Here is a 15,738-nt window from a genome sequence, read left to right on the forward strand (position 1 = left end):
GGATTTGAACTCACAACCTTCAGAAGAGCAGTCAGTGCTCTTACCGGCTGAGCCATCTCACCAGCCCCCTGAATGTTTTTACAATGAATGTTTTAGGGAAGAAAAAATAGGTTGCCTTTGATAATGATAACGGAAAATGGAATTTTGGTAGTAGAAAAATTTGAATAAAAAAAATTGGGATGTTGCACAGGCAGTGTTTCCACTTTGTTAAATACAAAGTGTAACATTTGTTGAAATTATAGAAAGAGGGTAAATATTGTGATAGGTAGAGCACATATAAGCATTAGGAGATGGGCCCAACTTTAAATGTGCTGTTATAATTGACTTTCTTATCACTTCCTGTCTTTGATTCTTAAAAAAAACTGTTGGGGCTAGAGAGATGGCTCAGTGGTTAAGAGCACTGACTGCTCTTCTGAAGGTCCTGAGTTCAAATCCCAGCAACCACATGGTGGCTCACAACCATCTGTAATGAGATCTGACACCCTCTTCTGGTGTGTTTGAAGACAGCTACAGTGTACTTAAATATAACAATAAATCTTTTTAAAAAAATTGTCCTTTAAGTGTCTAAGAAGAGATTGTAGTAGGTAAACTTAAAGGTCTCTCCTTTTATAATGGATGACTTTTGTAGGATTGTTCTGTGACCTACTTCTTTATTGGTTTGTTTGTTTTGAAACACTGGGGATTGAACATGGCCTTGCACATGCCAGACAAGCACCCAGCAACTGAGCTTTATTCCAGGTCCCAATATACTCCTATATTGCTTTTTGTCTGAGTAGTTATTGAAGAAACACTTAGATGAACTCTATACTGAAAAGTCCAGATCTGTCATATCATGAGACCTACTGATTTAACTTTTTGTGTCTTAGTTTCTTTCTTAGTGAAAAGATTAGCTTAGTAGAATTGTGGTGACGTTTAAGATCACTTCAACTTTAAAATTCTTATTACTTGTTCAGAACATAGATATTTAGAAGACACTTAGTGTCAGGCTATTTGCATTAGGCTATTGGGTAGAGAAATGAGAACACATTCCTTGGGTCTCCAAGGACTCTGGGATTAGTGACAGATACAGATAGGAATAACTGTCAAATGAAATGTGTTTTACATAGAATGGTACAAAGTGTTTTGCAGGAGCAGGGGAAATCATCTTAAATTCTGCATAGAGTTTCAGGGGATAGGTTTTTCATAGGTTTTTCAAGAGACTCTCAAGATTTTGTCTTCCTTTTACACTTGGTATTTTTCTTCTTTCATGCAGTACCTCTGTAGTAGGAATTGATGAGAATTTAAAATTACCATTCCTTAGAAGAACAAATTTTATCTACCAATCTATCAATCTGTCTGTTTATAGATATGTGAAGTCATAGTCTCTGAGTTCTAGTATGAGAGCTGAACCTGTTACGATTTTTTTTAGAAGCAAAGTTTGGATAATGCTCATCAAATAAAAAAATGAGAGAATGTGATTAAAAGAATGGAATCATCAGTGACATGATTAAAGTTCCAAAAGACTGATCATCCATTAGGTTTTAACACAGGAACTAGAATTGACTGTAGGTATTGAAAGAGAAAGGCCCCTAACAAATAGTGGTTTACGGAGTTGTTGATGAACAGAAAATTGTTGAACTGAAGAAAATATTGTAGTTGCAGGACAAGTATTGTCTCTTGTGTTACTGGTAAAAATCTGATTCTAGATTCTTGTGACTAAACACTGAAACAATCAGTATGGTTTCCTTGCTGTCTGTAAATCTTCAGTTCACTGGTAGCAACATGAGAGTCAGTCACAGAATAATAGCAAGTCAAGCAAAAATGTCTCAGGAATGAAGATTTGGAAGTAAATGCTACAGCAAAATAGCCTGGTTTGACCTTTGGTGAGTCAACTTATATTTCTATGATCTCTACCTCTGCCACACCCATCTCTATAAAATGTTGGTTTGGACAGTACTAGGGATTGAACTATTCAAAGAAAACACTCCACTAGCTGAGTTATATTCCTAGACTCCCCCTCCCCATCCTATTCCCTCTCCCTTTCTCTCTGTCCCTCTTCCTTTCCCCTCCTTCCCACTCTTTCTTTCTGTCTCTCTGTCTCTCTGTCTTATTTTTTTCCTTCCTGTGCCAAGTTTTCATATATACTTGGACTTACTCTATGCATAAATCCATCTATGTGCTGATATGATGCTGCCAAAGTAGACATTTAACAGTAAATTATCAGTTCTGGGTGAGCAATTTAAAAGTTGCTTCTAGAAATTTCTAGCTTAGCTCGAAATGAAACAATTACTAGATGAAACAATGTTACTAGATGAAACAAATAGGAAAGTAGCTTTTACCTTTCTTTTATCTTCTATATCTATTGAAAAGTCATTTGATTGTCAGCAAGGGAGTGTATGAAAGGGGTAATTTTTAGCTTTTCAGCCTTCCCAAGGTGTCACAAAAAATAAAGGAGAATAGAAAATTAAAAGAAAATTATTCTTGTTAAGACAGATTCATTGATGACTGTATGAATAATCTGGAAATAATTTAGTTTTCTGATGACAGCTTTTTTATTGCTAAAAGCAGGCACCAGGACCAAGGCAGTTTATAATAGAGAACATTTAATTTGGGGGAAAGGTCATGGTTCCAGAGGGTTTGAGTCCATGACCATTAAGGCAGAGAGCATGGCAACAGGCACACAGGTGCTGAAGAAATAGCTCAGAGCTTAGAAACTGCTCTACAAGCATGAGGTGGAGAGCTAACTGGAAATTTTGTGGGCCTTAGAAACCTCAAAGCCCACCCCTCAGTGACATACCTCCTCAAGACCACACCTCCTATCCTTCCCAAACAGTTCCACCAACTGGGGACCAAGTATTGAAATATATAAGCCTTTGAAGATAAAAGATGGAAAAAAAGGTAACACTTATATGAGGTGGTCATGATGGGAAAAGAAAGAAATTTTATATTTAAAATAATATAAAATGAAGGATATTGGAAGCTATAGAATGACAGTGATTTTCAAGAGGCCAAAGTGAAGGCACCCATGAATGGATCTTTGCTTGTAGGGTTGTGGGTATCCACTGAGATACTGCTGGGTGTGTGTGTGGGGGGGGTGGGGGTGGGAAAGCAAAGTCTGAGGCACGGGCCAGCTGGAGCTGGTTCTGGGGTCAGTCCATCTGTGACAAGGCCAGGACCAACACCCAGGTGTCACTGGGAGCCCCTAGGCTGAATCTAGCCTGGGGCCAGGAGGAAAAGGGGGGAGTTCCAGCTGGTCCCAAGGTGATAGTCCTTGTCTTGCTGGCTGGATTGGTGGTGATTGTGGCTGAGAGTGCAGAGAGGTCTTCTGTGGTAGACAGGGACTCTGTAGGCTAAGGCTTCTCCTTGGCTCTCCATGGCTCCCCATGGCAGATCCTGATGAAAAGAGTCAGTCTGTGGTTCCAAACCATTTATTGCTATGATGGGAAGTGGATGTGAAAAACCATACCCACCTTCTCAGGGTGGGCCTGAGATTAAATACCTTTTACTGGGAGGAATGTTTGTGAAGGGAATTTTATTGGCCACACCCCCCAGGCCTAAAGGTACCTCATTAGCATAGAGATCTCTGTCTTGAGCCTACTTGGTCTCTTTTCCTATTGTCTTTGTCTGAGATGTTAGGGATGCATCAGCTACCTGTGGAGGGGATTGGGGAATTGCCCTTGTGTGACTGATGGCCACAGATCTTTGAAGGGCTTACAACTAGTGACAGGGCCCTGGTGCCTGGGAGCAGGCGAAGCTCCTACCTTCCTTTCAGGGGCCCTGAGGCTTCAAAGCCTGTAGCTCAACTGAGGACCAGGCTACTTCTCACTCCCTGCATTCGCTGAGGAGGAACCTTATACACAGGCTAGATGGAGAGCTTCTTGCTCTATGAAAGGATGGAGAATCATTAGTGGTGCTGGGTATTTGATCACACTGTGAACCCGAAGATTGTGTTATTGACTGGAAAAAACTGTTTTTAGTAGTTATGGTGTAGCTCAGTTCCAGCACATACCTTTAAGAGTTTTCTGCGCCGGGCGGTGGTAGTGCACACCGTTAATCCCAGCACTTGGGAGGCAGAGGCGGGGGGATTTCTGAGTTCGAGGCCAGCATGATCTACAGAGTGAGTTCCAGGACAGCCAGGACTACACAGAGAAACCCTGTCTCGAAAACCAAACCAAAACAAAACAAAAAAAAAGAGTTTTCTGCTTGAATATTGTATACAGGATTAAATGAAGTCAACCATAGGTCTAGAGGGAGAACAAGCAATCAGGAAATGAATGTAGTATTATTAAGAAGAAACAAAACAAAACAACAACAAAAAACAAAGCCAGAGAGAGTAAGAGGGAGTCAAGAGGGATGGATAGAGACAGGGACAAGAAGTAGAAGGGAGAGACTGAGTTTGAAGGAGGTCATTTGAGACAATCTAGTAGAGGAATTCCTGGTGGGACACTGGCTGAGGAGCAAGGTCAGCTGGGTGCCTTCTCTGCCAGGCAGAGTGCTTTCTCTGAGCTAGCAGGTTTTCATTCCAGCATCTGACTTCTGAGTCTTCAGTGGTGAAATGGAACAATTGAGATTTTGTTACAAAACAATACATTAGGGTTTCTACAGTATTACTAGTATTTGCATGATTTCTTTTTATTTTATTCTTCATGATGTGTATGCATGCTTTGCTTACCGGTATATTTGTGTACCATGTATGTGCGGTGTATCTGTGGAGACCTGTGTTGGTGTCCCTGGGACTGGAGTTACAAACAGTTGTTAGCCTCTATATGGGTGCTGGGAATTGAACCTGGGTCTTCTGCAAGAGCAACAACTGAGCCATCACTTTAGCCCCATTGTATGATTTCTTAATGTACCAAAATTTCTTACATATGCTCTTTAACTCATAGTCCCGCCTCCCCCTTTGGGTTTTAGCTGTCCACATTCCCCTAATTTCCACTGAAATATCAATCTTCAATAGGGAAAAGGGCTTTCTGTGACACAGGGAGTTATATAGGGCTAGATAGCTGCTGAGAGGTTGAGTTTCTAGGATATGGATTTAATGCTGAAGTAGGTCCAAGAACAAGTACAAGCTTGATTCCAAAAGTGTTCTTTAAAGGGAAAGCACAAGAAAATCAATGACTTTATCATAGTTTGCACAATTCTATTTAATGTAGTCAGGAAATCAGAGAGTCTGCTACCGCCCAAGTTTGCATTTTCCCTAGATCATATGTTGCAACTTGAATTTCTTTTTACTGCTGGGAATTGAACCCAGGGCCTCATGCATGCAGACATGCACTTTCCCAAATAAGCTACAACCTCATATATTCCTATGTTCCTATGTTGAATCAGTTCCTAATGTGATAGTCAGATAATGGGGCTTTGGAGAGGTAATTTGTATCCTGCTAAATTGTCAGAGCCCCATAGGAGATTGTGCATCCTTCCTCCATGTCAGGACACAGAAGGCACCACTGATGATAAGTGCATACTGAGTTGGTTAACACTCAATCTTGGACTTTTAGCTTCAGAATTATGATAATGAATCTCATTTGTATATTACCTAGGGTATGACATACTGAGGCAGGGTTAGCACTATATCTTTTTGCTCTGTATTGAACTTTTACTGTATGTGTTTCTGCCGTAACCCATCTCAAGCATATCTTATAACTTGCATGTGTATATGCGTGTGTCTGTGTGTATAGTATCTGTTCCGTTCCTTGGTATATACCAAGGGAGATCTTGGATTCTACCCTGTGGTGACAAAATAGTTAATCAGAGTATATGCTGATTTTTCATTCTTAATTTTTCAGGTTGTTGCAAGACATGAAGATTTACTGGCACAAGCAACTGGGATTGAGTCTTTGGAAGGTATATTTTCATCCTCTCTTACACTTAGATGGGGATAGACAGAGACCCTCAAGCTTTTCGAGCTTGAGGACTGGCTATAATGTACTTTTAGATTTTGTTGGCCATACAGACTGTTCTGTAGACACTGAGCTCTACCAGAAAGATGTAAAGCAACCAACAGATAAGGTGCTGTGTTCTAGGAAAACTTAAAACTTCCTTAACTGTTCAGATCATTGCTTGGAAAAGTTTTCTTTGCTGTGCCTCAGTTTCCCTACGTGTGGCACAGATACACTAATGTGTACCCAAGTGGTATTATTGTGTTATGAGAAAAATGGTTAAAATAGGCTTGCATATATAAGTACTCCTATATGCTTAGTTAATTAAACAGTAAAATAATGAGTCTTGTTAGAATAGGTAGTAGAAGTAGGTGTGGATTTTTATGTATTTTTTTTCCTTTCTTTGACATTCTTATTAGTGGGAGTATATTAGACAAATAACACATCAGAGTTTATTTGTGTGACTCATGCTTGACTAAATCATTTATGAACTTTTGCATTTTTTCCTGATTACATTTTATCAGTGTGAAATGTTACTATGTTATTATGCTTTTCATGATTACTTGCTATCTCAGAGTTTGTACTGCTGTGCTAAAGACCATGACCAGAAGTAATTTGGGGAAGAAGGGTTTATTTCAGCTAAAAATTATCTTTTTACACTCTATCACTGATGGAAGTTAGGACAGAAATTTGAGGCAGGTTCTGAAGCAGGAGCCATGGAGGAGTGCTGTTCAGTTACTCAAATGTTTCAGTTATTGAACTTGTTCTCCATGGCTCACTCACTTTGCTTTCTTATACACCTCAGGACCACCTGCCAAGGCATGGTGCTATATGCTATGGGCAGAGCTCTTTAATCATTAATCAGGCTTCATACTGTCGGGATGGAGGCATTTTCAACTGAGGTTTTTCTTCCCGGATAACTCTAGCTTGTGTCAGATTGGCAAAACCAACCAGGACACTTGTGTTTGGATAACTATTATTAATCATACATCCAGACAAAGTTAAATGATGATGTTGATGTGATACTCTAACAGGATTTCTCGTTGTGCCAAAGAAATGAGCTCAACTAAGAATCTGTGCTGTCTAACGCACCCTGTGAAAGGACTTAGTATTTTGGGAAATGATAGTTTGATTGTTAACTTGAAAGTCTGAGCTATATTCTTGAAGAAGTTAAGAGTCCTTAAGTATTGGTCTAATATTGGAAATTATATTTTAATCTCTTTTTTTAAATATTTATTTTATTTATTTTTTATGTGTATGAGCACACTGTAGCTGTACAGGTGGCCGTGAGCCGTCATGTGTGTGGCTGCTGGGAATTGAACTCAGCACTTTGCTCCGGCCTCACTCCCTCCAGCCCCGCTCCCTCTGGCGTAATTCACTGTAGCTGTCTTCAGACCAGAAGACAGCATCAGATCTCATTATGGGTGGTTGTGAGCCACCATGTGGTTGCTGGGATCCAAACTCAGGACCTTGGAAGAGCAGTCAGTGCTCTTACCTGCTGAGCCATCTCGCCAGCTCCTATATTTTAATCTCTTAACTGTTTTATGAGTTTCTGAGAACAGTAATATTTTAATGTAGCTTTGAAAGCAAATAATATAATTTTCACTTGTAAAATGATATATAGTACATTGATTAGACTAGTTGTTATTATAATAGAAGTACTTCTCATTATGTCTTTAATCATTTAAATTTTTTTTAGCTCTTTAATTTTTTGAGACAATCTCACAGTGTAGCCCTGACTGCCCAGAAACTCACTGTGTAGATTGTGCTCACCTCACCTCAACTCACAGGGATCCACTTGCCTCTGCCTCCAGAGTGCTGGGATTAAAGGAGTGGACTACTACACTCAGCCTCATTATGGCTTTCCTGTGTGCATATTTTTATAATATGCTTGCCTTTTCCAGGATACTTTTTGTTTTTATGATTGTGATTCTTAACCTTTAAAGGCTGAGCTATCTCTTCAGCCCCTTTCTGAGAATTCTTTTTTTTAACCTTTATTTATTTATTTATTTATTTATTTATTGATTGATTGATTGATTTTACATCTAGATTGCAGCCCCTCCTTCCTGATGGTCCACCCCTCACACAGTCCCTCCTTCTCTTTCCCTCTCCCTTTCTCCTGTGAGAATGGGAAGGTCCCCTTGGGTATCAACCCACACTGGCATATCGAGTCACTGCAGGACTAAGCACTGAGACCAAAGACAGCCCAGTTAGGTAAACAGGATCCCCAGGCATGCAACAAAGTCATAGATAGCCCCTGCACTAGTTGTTAGGGCACCCACATGAAGACCAAGCTGCACATCTATTCCATATATGTGGGGACCTACGTCAAGCCCATGCTTCCTTTTTCTTTGCTGGTTCAGTTTCTGAGAGCCCCCAAGGGTGGAGGCTTGTTTACTCTGTTGATCTTCTTATGGAGTCCCTATCCCCTTCAGGTTCCTTAATACTCTCCCCACGCCCACTCTTCCATAAGTTTCCCGAGCTCCATTTAATATGATGCTGTGTTGTGCTTGCAGTCAGGAGCCTATCATGGCTGTCCTCTGCGAGGCCCTACCAGCAAATGATTGAGACAGATGCAGATACTCTCAGCCAACCATTGGACTGAGGTCAGGGACTCCTATGGAAGTTAGGGGAAGGATTGAAAGAGCTGAAGGGGATGGAAACCCCATAGGAAGACCAACAGTGTTAACTAACCTGAACCCCTGGGTGCTTCCAGAGACTAAGCTACCAACCAAAGAACATACATGAGCTGGTCTGAGGTCCCTGGCACATAATGTAGTAGAGAGCTGCCTTGTCAGGCCTCAGTGGGAGATGTGTCTAATTCTATAGAGACTTGAGGCCCTAGGGAATATTATTTTGAGATGCTGAAAAATTTACTAAGAAAATATAATTGTTAATCCTAACTTCATCATCTTTCCCCCTGTACTTGGAAAAAAAACTCTTAAGTAGTTTGGAGGTACAATTAGTTATTCAACCTATTTTAAAGGAGAATTCATTCTTGTTTGTTCAGGAGTTCATGTAGTCAATTAAAGGACAGTTGAGTACTTATACATACTGGGTATGTATAAGGAATAGACAAAAGCCACTGTCCTTATTAAAGAATGTTTATTTCAGATAGTAAGGCTAATCAAAAAAATGTACAAATAGACAATCAGACATTTTTAAGTCCTACAAAGAAAACCCATTAAGTAAAGGAAGAGGAGTCCCTGTTATTTTTAATGGTCAGAGAAGTCCTTTCTGAAAAGATAGTATTTTGAACTGAAGTCTGAAGGATAAGAAGGAACTGTCCTGTGGATAGGGAGAGGAACTGCTGAAAGCTTAGGGAGCCATCAGTGGAATAGAAATTAACTTGATAAGGCCAGAATGAAATGAACGAGGGAGAGAATCAGATGAATTTGCTGTAATTTTATTTTGAATGAAGGAGTAAACCATTATAGAGTTCAAATCAGAGTATTGTATGACAAGTTTGGTGTTGTAAGTAATTTTCCTTGCTGGCTGTATGGATGATACCACTGGGAGAATAGCTGAGGTTGCGGTGCCTTGGGTTAGCATGGTGGATAGAAAAACAGTTGATGGGAGTAAAATGGAAGCAGACCTAAAAGGATTCATCAAGGGGGTGAAAGCACTGAGAGAAGAGGCACCACAGTCATTCTTTAGATTTTGGTCTGCTAGACTGGATGCGAGTTACTAAGATGGGACAATTTGCATAGGATTATGCTTGGGATGTTGCAGAAATCGCCTCTGACATATTCCATTTGATAGGCAAGAATTTAGGGCAGGAGGTTGTACATGCCCGGACACAGGAAGACACAAAGAAGATCCTTTCACACCTCTTTATCTGTGTATGTGTAAGTTAAGTCAATTTTTATGGAAAAGGTAGCATTTAAACACTGGGATTGAATGAAGTCCTTGAAGGGTTCAGGTGAAAAGAAGGTGACTGAAGCTGAAGGCTTGAGAGATGTATCAGCACAGCTGAGCAACTAGAGAGACAGTGGGCAGCCTGCACTCCACGGCGTCGAGAACACAAGCTGTGGACTGTAGCTTTAGTGCAGGAGTAAAGAGGGCACTATGGAAGTATTCTGTTTCTGTTTTTGTTTTTGTTTTTTTCGAGACAGGGTTTCTCTGTATAGTCCTGGCTGTCCTGGAACTCACTCTGTAGACCAGGCTGGCCTCGAACTCAGAAATCCGCCTGCCTCTGCCTCCCAAGTACTGGGATTAAAGGCGTGTGCCACCACCGCCCGGCTATGGAAGGATTCTAAGCAGGAATTCAATATGAACTTTTAAATATCACTTAAAGATTTTAAAAAATAATTGTAGCAAATATGTATAACATTAATTTGCCATACAGTTTAAAATTTAAACAAGTGTCAAGAGTCTAATTGGGCAGTGCCTAGTGTGTTTACAGTCTTGTGCAGCCCTCAGCACTGTCTAGTGCTAAGGCTTCTTCACCAGTGAAGTAGAAACCTGTAAGCAGGAAGTAGTCACACCTAGTTCCTGTCAGGCTTCTGTCCTGGGCCAGGTATCAGAGACTGGAGGGCGGAGGCTAGTTGTTGGCTTTTGTAACTGAACATAGAAGTTATATTGATTGCTTGCATCATGATGATGATAGAAAACCATTAAGATTATATTTAGGTAAATTTTTGTCAAGTGTGAATATCGTAAATTTATAAAGTCTATATGAGTTGTTATCTTTCCTAGGTGTTCTTCAGATGATGCAGACGAGAATTGGAGCTTTACAGGGAGCTGTTGATAGGTATAAATTATAAATATCTGAAATAAAATTATGTCTAGCCATTATATTTTTGACATTATAAATATCTGAAGTAAAATTATGTCTAGCCATTATATGCATATGTATATGTATATATGTGTTAATAGATTACTTATTTATTTGTGTTTGAATATGATATATATGTGTGCATGTGACACCTGGAGTATATGTGTGTATGGTTATGAGAGACTGGAGAGATGGCTCTCCAGTAGAGGACAAAGGTAAATGTCAGGTATCTTGTATCACTTTCTACCTTATTCCCTTGAGAAAGAGAGAGACTCTCAATTGAACTTGGAGTGAGGATGCTGGTCAGCAAGCCCTAGTGATGCTCCTGTCTCCCCCTGCATAGCATGAGGTTACAGGTTTAAGCATAGCCATGCCCAATTTTTTACTTAGGTGTTGAGGTCTGAATTCAGATTTTTATGATTGTACAGCAAACATTCTTAGACACTGAGCCATCTCTCCAGTCTCATGCATGTTTTGAAAATGATTTTATTCTCAATCTTTTTCCTTTTTTGGCCTTAGGATGAAATCAAAAATTGTTGAGCCATACAATAAAATAGTAGCCCGTACTGCACAACTGGCAAGGCTTCAGGTAGGTTCTCACATCTGCTTCTTCTTTTTTTTTAAACTTATTTTTACAACCCACTGCAATTTTCCCTCCCTCTTCTCCCCCAAGTTCCTCCCTGCAATCTCTCTTTTCCCCTGGCCCTCCATCCACTCTCCTTCCTTTGTCTTCAGAAAAAGGCAGGGCTTCCTATGGATATCAGTCAGCCCTGATATTCCAAGTTTCATAAGACTAGGCACTTCCTCTCTTATTAAGGCTAGACAGGGTAACCCAGTAGGAGGAAAGGATCCCAAAGGCAGGTGAGAGAGTCAGAGACAACCATTGTTAGGCTTCTATTGTTGGGCATTCCACAAGAAGACCAAGCTATACAACTGTTGCGGGAATTATTAAAAAAAGAAGAAAATGAATCCACCTCGCAAACTCCCTTTCCCTTTGCCATGTTCTTAAGCTAGTTCTGTCCAGCATCACCATGTCCTGGCAGGCTCTTGTTATTTGTTCCCAGCTATTTACAGCATCTCGCTTACATGCAAAGCCTTACACCCCCCCACAATCATTCATCTAGCTAGTGCCTAGTACCCTGTAGGTAATGCATGACTCTTAAGGCTTTAATATCCAATAAGGTTTATAGAATAATAAGATCACAATTTACAAGATGCCAGTACAGTAATTTCAGAACCAAATAATAAAGATAATATTTTGACCCAATTAATTTAACATTGTAAAAACCTTAGTCAGGTTATGACTACGAGGTGTCTGACTCATCCTCCTCATCTGACTCCATGATGAAGATCCTCCCTTCTTCTTTTCTGACTTTTCTCTTCCTACAACTCTAGCTCCACCTCTTTATTCCTGTCCAATCACAGGCCTGTCACTGCCCTAATGTGATTGGACAGAGAAAATGCTGCAACATTTCACCCTTTCTGTTCAATTAAAAAAAAAAAAAACAACTTTTTCTCAAAATATAAATTGAATACAACTATTACATATATTGTAAATTATCTGGTATAAGGTATATCTGACACCCAGTCCAACATCCTTATCAATAAAATTGAACACTATCTTCTATCTTAACTTAAAAGACAAAAACTTTGCACTTGGCTATGTCTTGGCTTAGATTGGATGCCATCTGAAAATCATTTTTTTTTTTTTCAAAAGTAAAAAGCCTGGGCTGGCAAGGGGACTATGTAGTTTTTCAACTCCATCAGAAATCCAAGAACAACTGAATAATTGAGAATATATGGGAAGTCTAACACAGCTTCCAAAATTTTAGCCAGTTGATAGAGACTGCTGGACATCTGGATAGTCCTTTACTTCAAAATGTTGGAGCATCCGTCTTCAGCCTTCTGGCTCATGAATATCTGACAGACAAGAGAAACAGGAATATTAAGGACTCGCCTACTCTATCTCAGCAGATTAAGCTGTCCTAGGCCTGTAAGTGTCCTTTTCAGACAGTATTGTCTGTAGATGAAGAGGCAATTTTTGCCTAGTGGCTGTCTTGCCACAACTCGAGCAGCTCCAATGATGCTCGATTTCTTCTTTGAATCTAAGACAGGGAAAGCTGTCAGGAGCAGACTAGTCTCAACAAGTGAATAAATAATATTAAATGTCACATTCTGTGGATTTCTGATGTTTTGAAAACCAACTATCTATGTAAAGTAATCTGGACTGTTGTCTGTTAACTACTCTCAGCTATTTTTAGTTAAAATCTTGAAAACACCCTAACAATAAACTCAGAGCCATGAATTTGCTAATTTGGCCCTAAACTCATAGGTCTAAACATCCCAGATCTGTTTATAATAACAGCAAAAGAAGGACTGGGTCTAAACCCTGTACTTTTAATTATTTAGCATCAGTAGAAGAAATTTATACCAAAGATAACCTTGATTTTGTATCAAAATAAATTCTGTACCAAATAGGAACATATGACTTTAACTTAGTAACAATTATAAGGTTTTCTATCAAAATAAGATTATGGCTATACAATCAATTCTGGCTATTTCCTCCCTGTTCTAAATATGACCATTTCTACATTTCTTAGAAAGACAACCAATTAATAACCCTCTCCAGCCCTAAAGCCTAGGGAACTGGGTCGACGACTTGACTCTTCATAACTTCTTCAAGCTGAACATGGGCATTGAGATATTATGAAGGGGGGGGGGGACAGGATTACTAGTCTCTGATGTCTATGTCTTGACTGGATCTGGCTGAAGTCCAGGACATCAGGAGATTAAGCAGGCCAGTTCAGCATGTTTGACGAAGAAATTCACCAAGACTATATTCTCTGTAATATATAAATCTCAAAACAAAATTTTAGTATCATCAAGATACATTTTTGTTTGATTCTCTGGAATCTAGTCCTCTGGAGTTCTTCCTTCATCATATCTGATCCATATATCTCTGGAAGGTGTAAATACCTTAATCACCTTTTCCAAAAACACAAAAACAAAATTAGCCCTGCACTCTCTACTCTGGAATCAGTGACTAATTTTCCCTATCTTAGTACAAATTAAAGCAATCTAAAACAAATGAAGTAAATTAAAATATTATATGAGTCTTAATTAGGACAATTTCGTCTAGCTGAGTAGGAAAAAGACACCCAAAATTCCCATGTAGGCCATGTTAGAAAGAATATGAGCTTCCTCTGGCTAAGTAAATAAGTTTTATTATTTGTTTGGCTCTGTCTAGAGCCCCAGACTTTTATTAATAACTGTTAAAGGCAGGCGATTATCACTGTCTTTCTATTTGGAGGCAGTGATTACTACCCCTTATCTTGTTTCCAACCATGGGTGAAACTTTCCACATGACTTGGACAAAATCTGAATACTTATCCACTTTAAAAGTAAATAATCTCAATGTCAAATTCATAGTCTAAATCCCCTGTTCTCAGAGGTAAATAACTCAAAATTTTTTTTCTCTCTTGACTCAGTAGCCTGTAATTCCCCCCTGCAGGGGGCCTCAGAGCTGGTCTTTGTTCCAGTTTGGTGCACTTGAGTCATGTGACCCACTTTTGGGGTCACCCAGGCTATTTGCCCAACAAAACAAAACAAAACAACAACAACAACAAAAAAGAAAATATAAACTTTAACTCTCAGGGTAATAATTTTAAATTACTAGTGGATTCGTGCCCAGCCAGCACGTTGGGTGGCCATCTGTTTCGGGAATTATTAAAAAAAGAAAAAAAAAGGATAGATCAGTCTCATATAGGTTTCCTGGTTGGTTCAGTCTCTGTGAACCCAGGTTTGTTGATTCTGTGGGTTTTCTTGTGGTGCCCTTAACTCCTCTGGCTTCTATAATCATTCCTTCCTATCTTCTGCAGAATTCCCCAAGCTCCTTCTAGGGTTTGACGTAGGTCTCTACATCTGTTTGCAACAGTTGCTGGATAAAGCCTCTCTGATGACAATTAGTCTAGACACCAATCTATGAGCATAGCAGAATATCATTAGGAATTAGTTCATTGACTTTTATTTTTGCCAGTCATGATTGGTTCTATCCTAGGTCTCTGGGCTATCCAGCCTCTGTGTCCTGACCTTCCAAGTAGTGTCAAGGGTGGACTTCCTCTCATGGCATGGGTCTCAAGATGGACCAGTTGGCCATTTCCACATATTCTGTGACACGTTTACTCCAGCACATCTTGTAGGCAGGACAAATTGTAGGGCAAATGTTTTGTGGCTGGATTGGTGTCTCAATTCTTCCATTGGAAGTCTTGCCTAGTTATAGGAGATGGTCAGTTCAGGCTCCATATCCCCCACATTGCTAGAAGTCTTAGTTAGGGTCAACCTCATAGATTTCTGGGAATTTTCATTGGCCTAAGTTTCTAGCTTGTCCCAGAAATGCCCTCTCTCCTGATTCTAGTTGTCTCTCCCAGTACTCTCTCCCTCCTTCCTTCCCTCACCTGATTCGTCCTGTTCCCATCCCCATCCTCCAGCCCCCAACCCCGTGTCCCTTTCACAGTGACCCCTTGTACACCCTTCCTTGAGCTCCCCTTGTTAGTTAGCCTCTCTGCCTCTGTGGATTGTAGCATGATTATCCTTTATTTTAAGGTTAATAATTTACTTAAAAGTCAGTACATACCATGTTTCTCTTTCTGGGTTTAGGTTACCTCACACAGGATGATCTTTTCTGATTTCATCCACTTGCCTGCAAATTTCATGATGCCATTGTTTTTTACAGTTGAGTAATTAGTCCACTGTGTAAATGTACCACATGTTTTTTTTTTGTTTTTTTTTTTTTAATCCATTCTTCAAGTGAAGGACATTTAGGTCGTTTCCAATTTCTGGCTATTACAAATAAAGCTTCTATGAACATAGTTGAGAAGTGTCCTGTGGTAGTATGGAGTGTGCTTTGAGTATATGCTCAAGAATAGTATAGCTGGGTCTTGAGGTAAGTCGAGTCCCAGTTTTCGAGGGAAGTGCCATATTGGTTTTCAGAGTGGCTATACAAGTTTACACTACTACCAGCAAAGGAGGTATGTTGCCCTTGTTCCACATCCTTGCCAGCACAAGCTGCCACTTGTTTTTTATTTTTTTATTTTTTTTTTTTTT

General features: G+C 39.7%; 1 protein-coding gene across 4 annotated transcripts in view; it reads left to right on the plus strand.

The window, feature by feature from the left end:
* Positions 1-15,738, plus strand: part of Cog5 (component of oligomeric golgi complex 5) — a 305,629-nt gene that overhangs the window by 7,409 nt on the left and 282,482 nt on the right. For all 4 annotated transcript variants that reach the window (XM_031357459.1, XM_031357460.1, XM_031357458.1 and 1 more), the window contains exons 3-5: positions 5,766-5,823; positions 10,557-10,611; positions 11,155-11,224. In XM_031357459.1, the coding sequence (XP_031213319.1) occupies positions 5,766-5,823; positions 10,557-10,611; positions 11,155-11,224 (183 nt within the window). The remainder of the gene's footprint in view (positions 1-5,765; positions 5,824-10,556; positions 10,612-11,154; positions 11,225-15,738) is intronic.

This window comes from Mastomys coucha, unplaced genomic scaffold (assembly GCF_008632895.1).
Source record: "Mastomys coucha isolate ucsf_1 unplaced genomic scaffold, UCSF_Mcou_1 pScaffold6, whole genome shotgun sequence".
Taxonomy (NCBI): domain Eukaryota; kingdom Metazoa; phylum Chordata; class Mammalia; order Rodentia; family Muridae; genus Mastomys; species Mastomys coucha.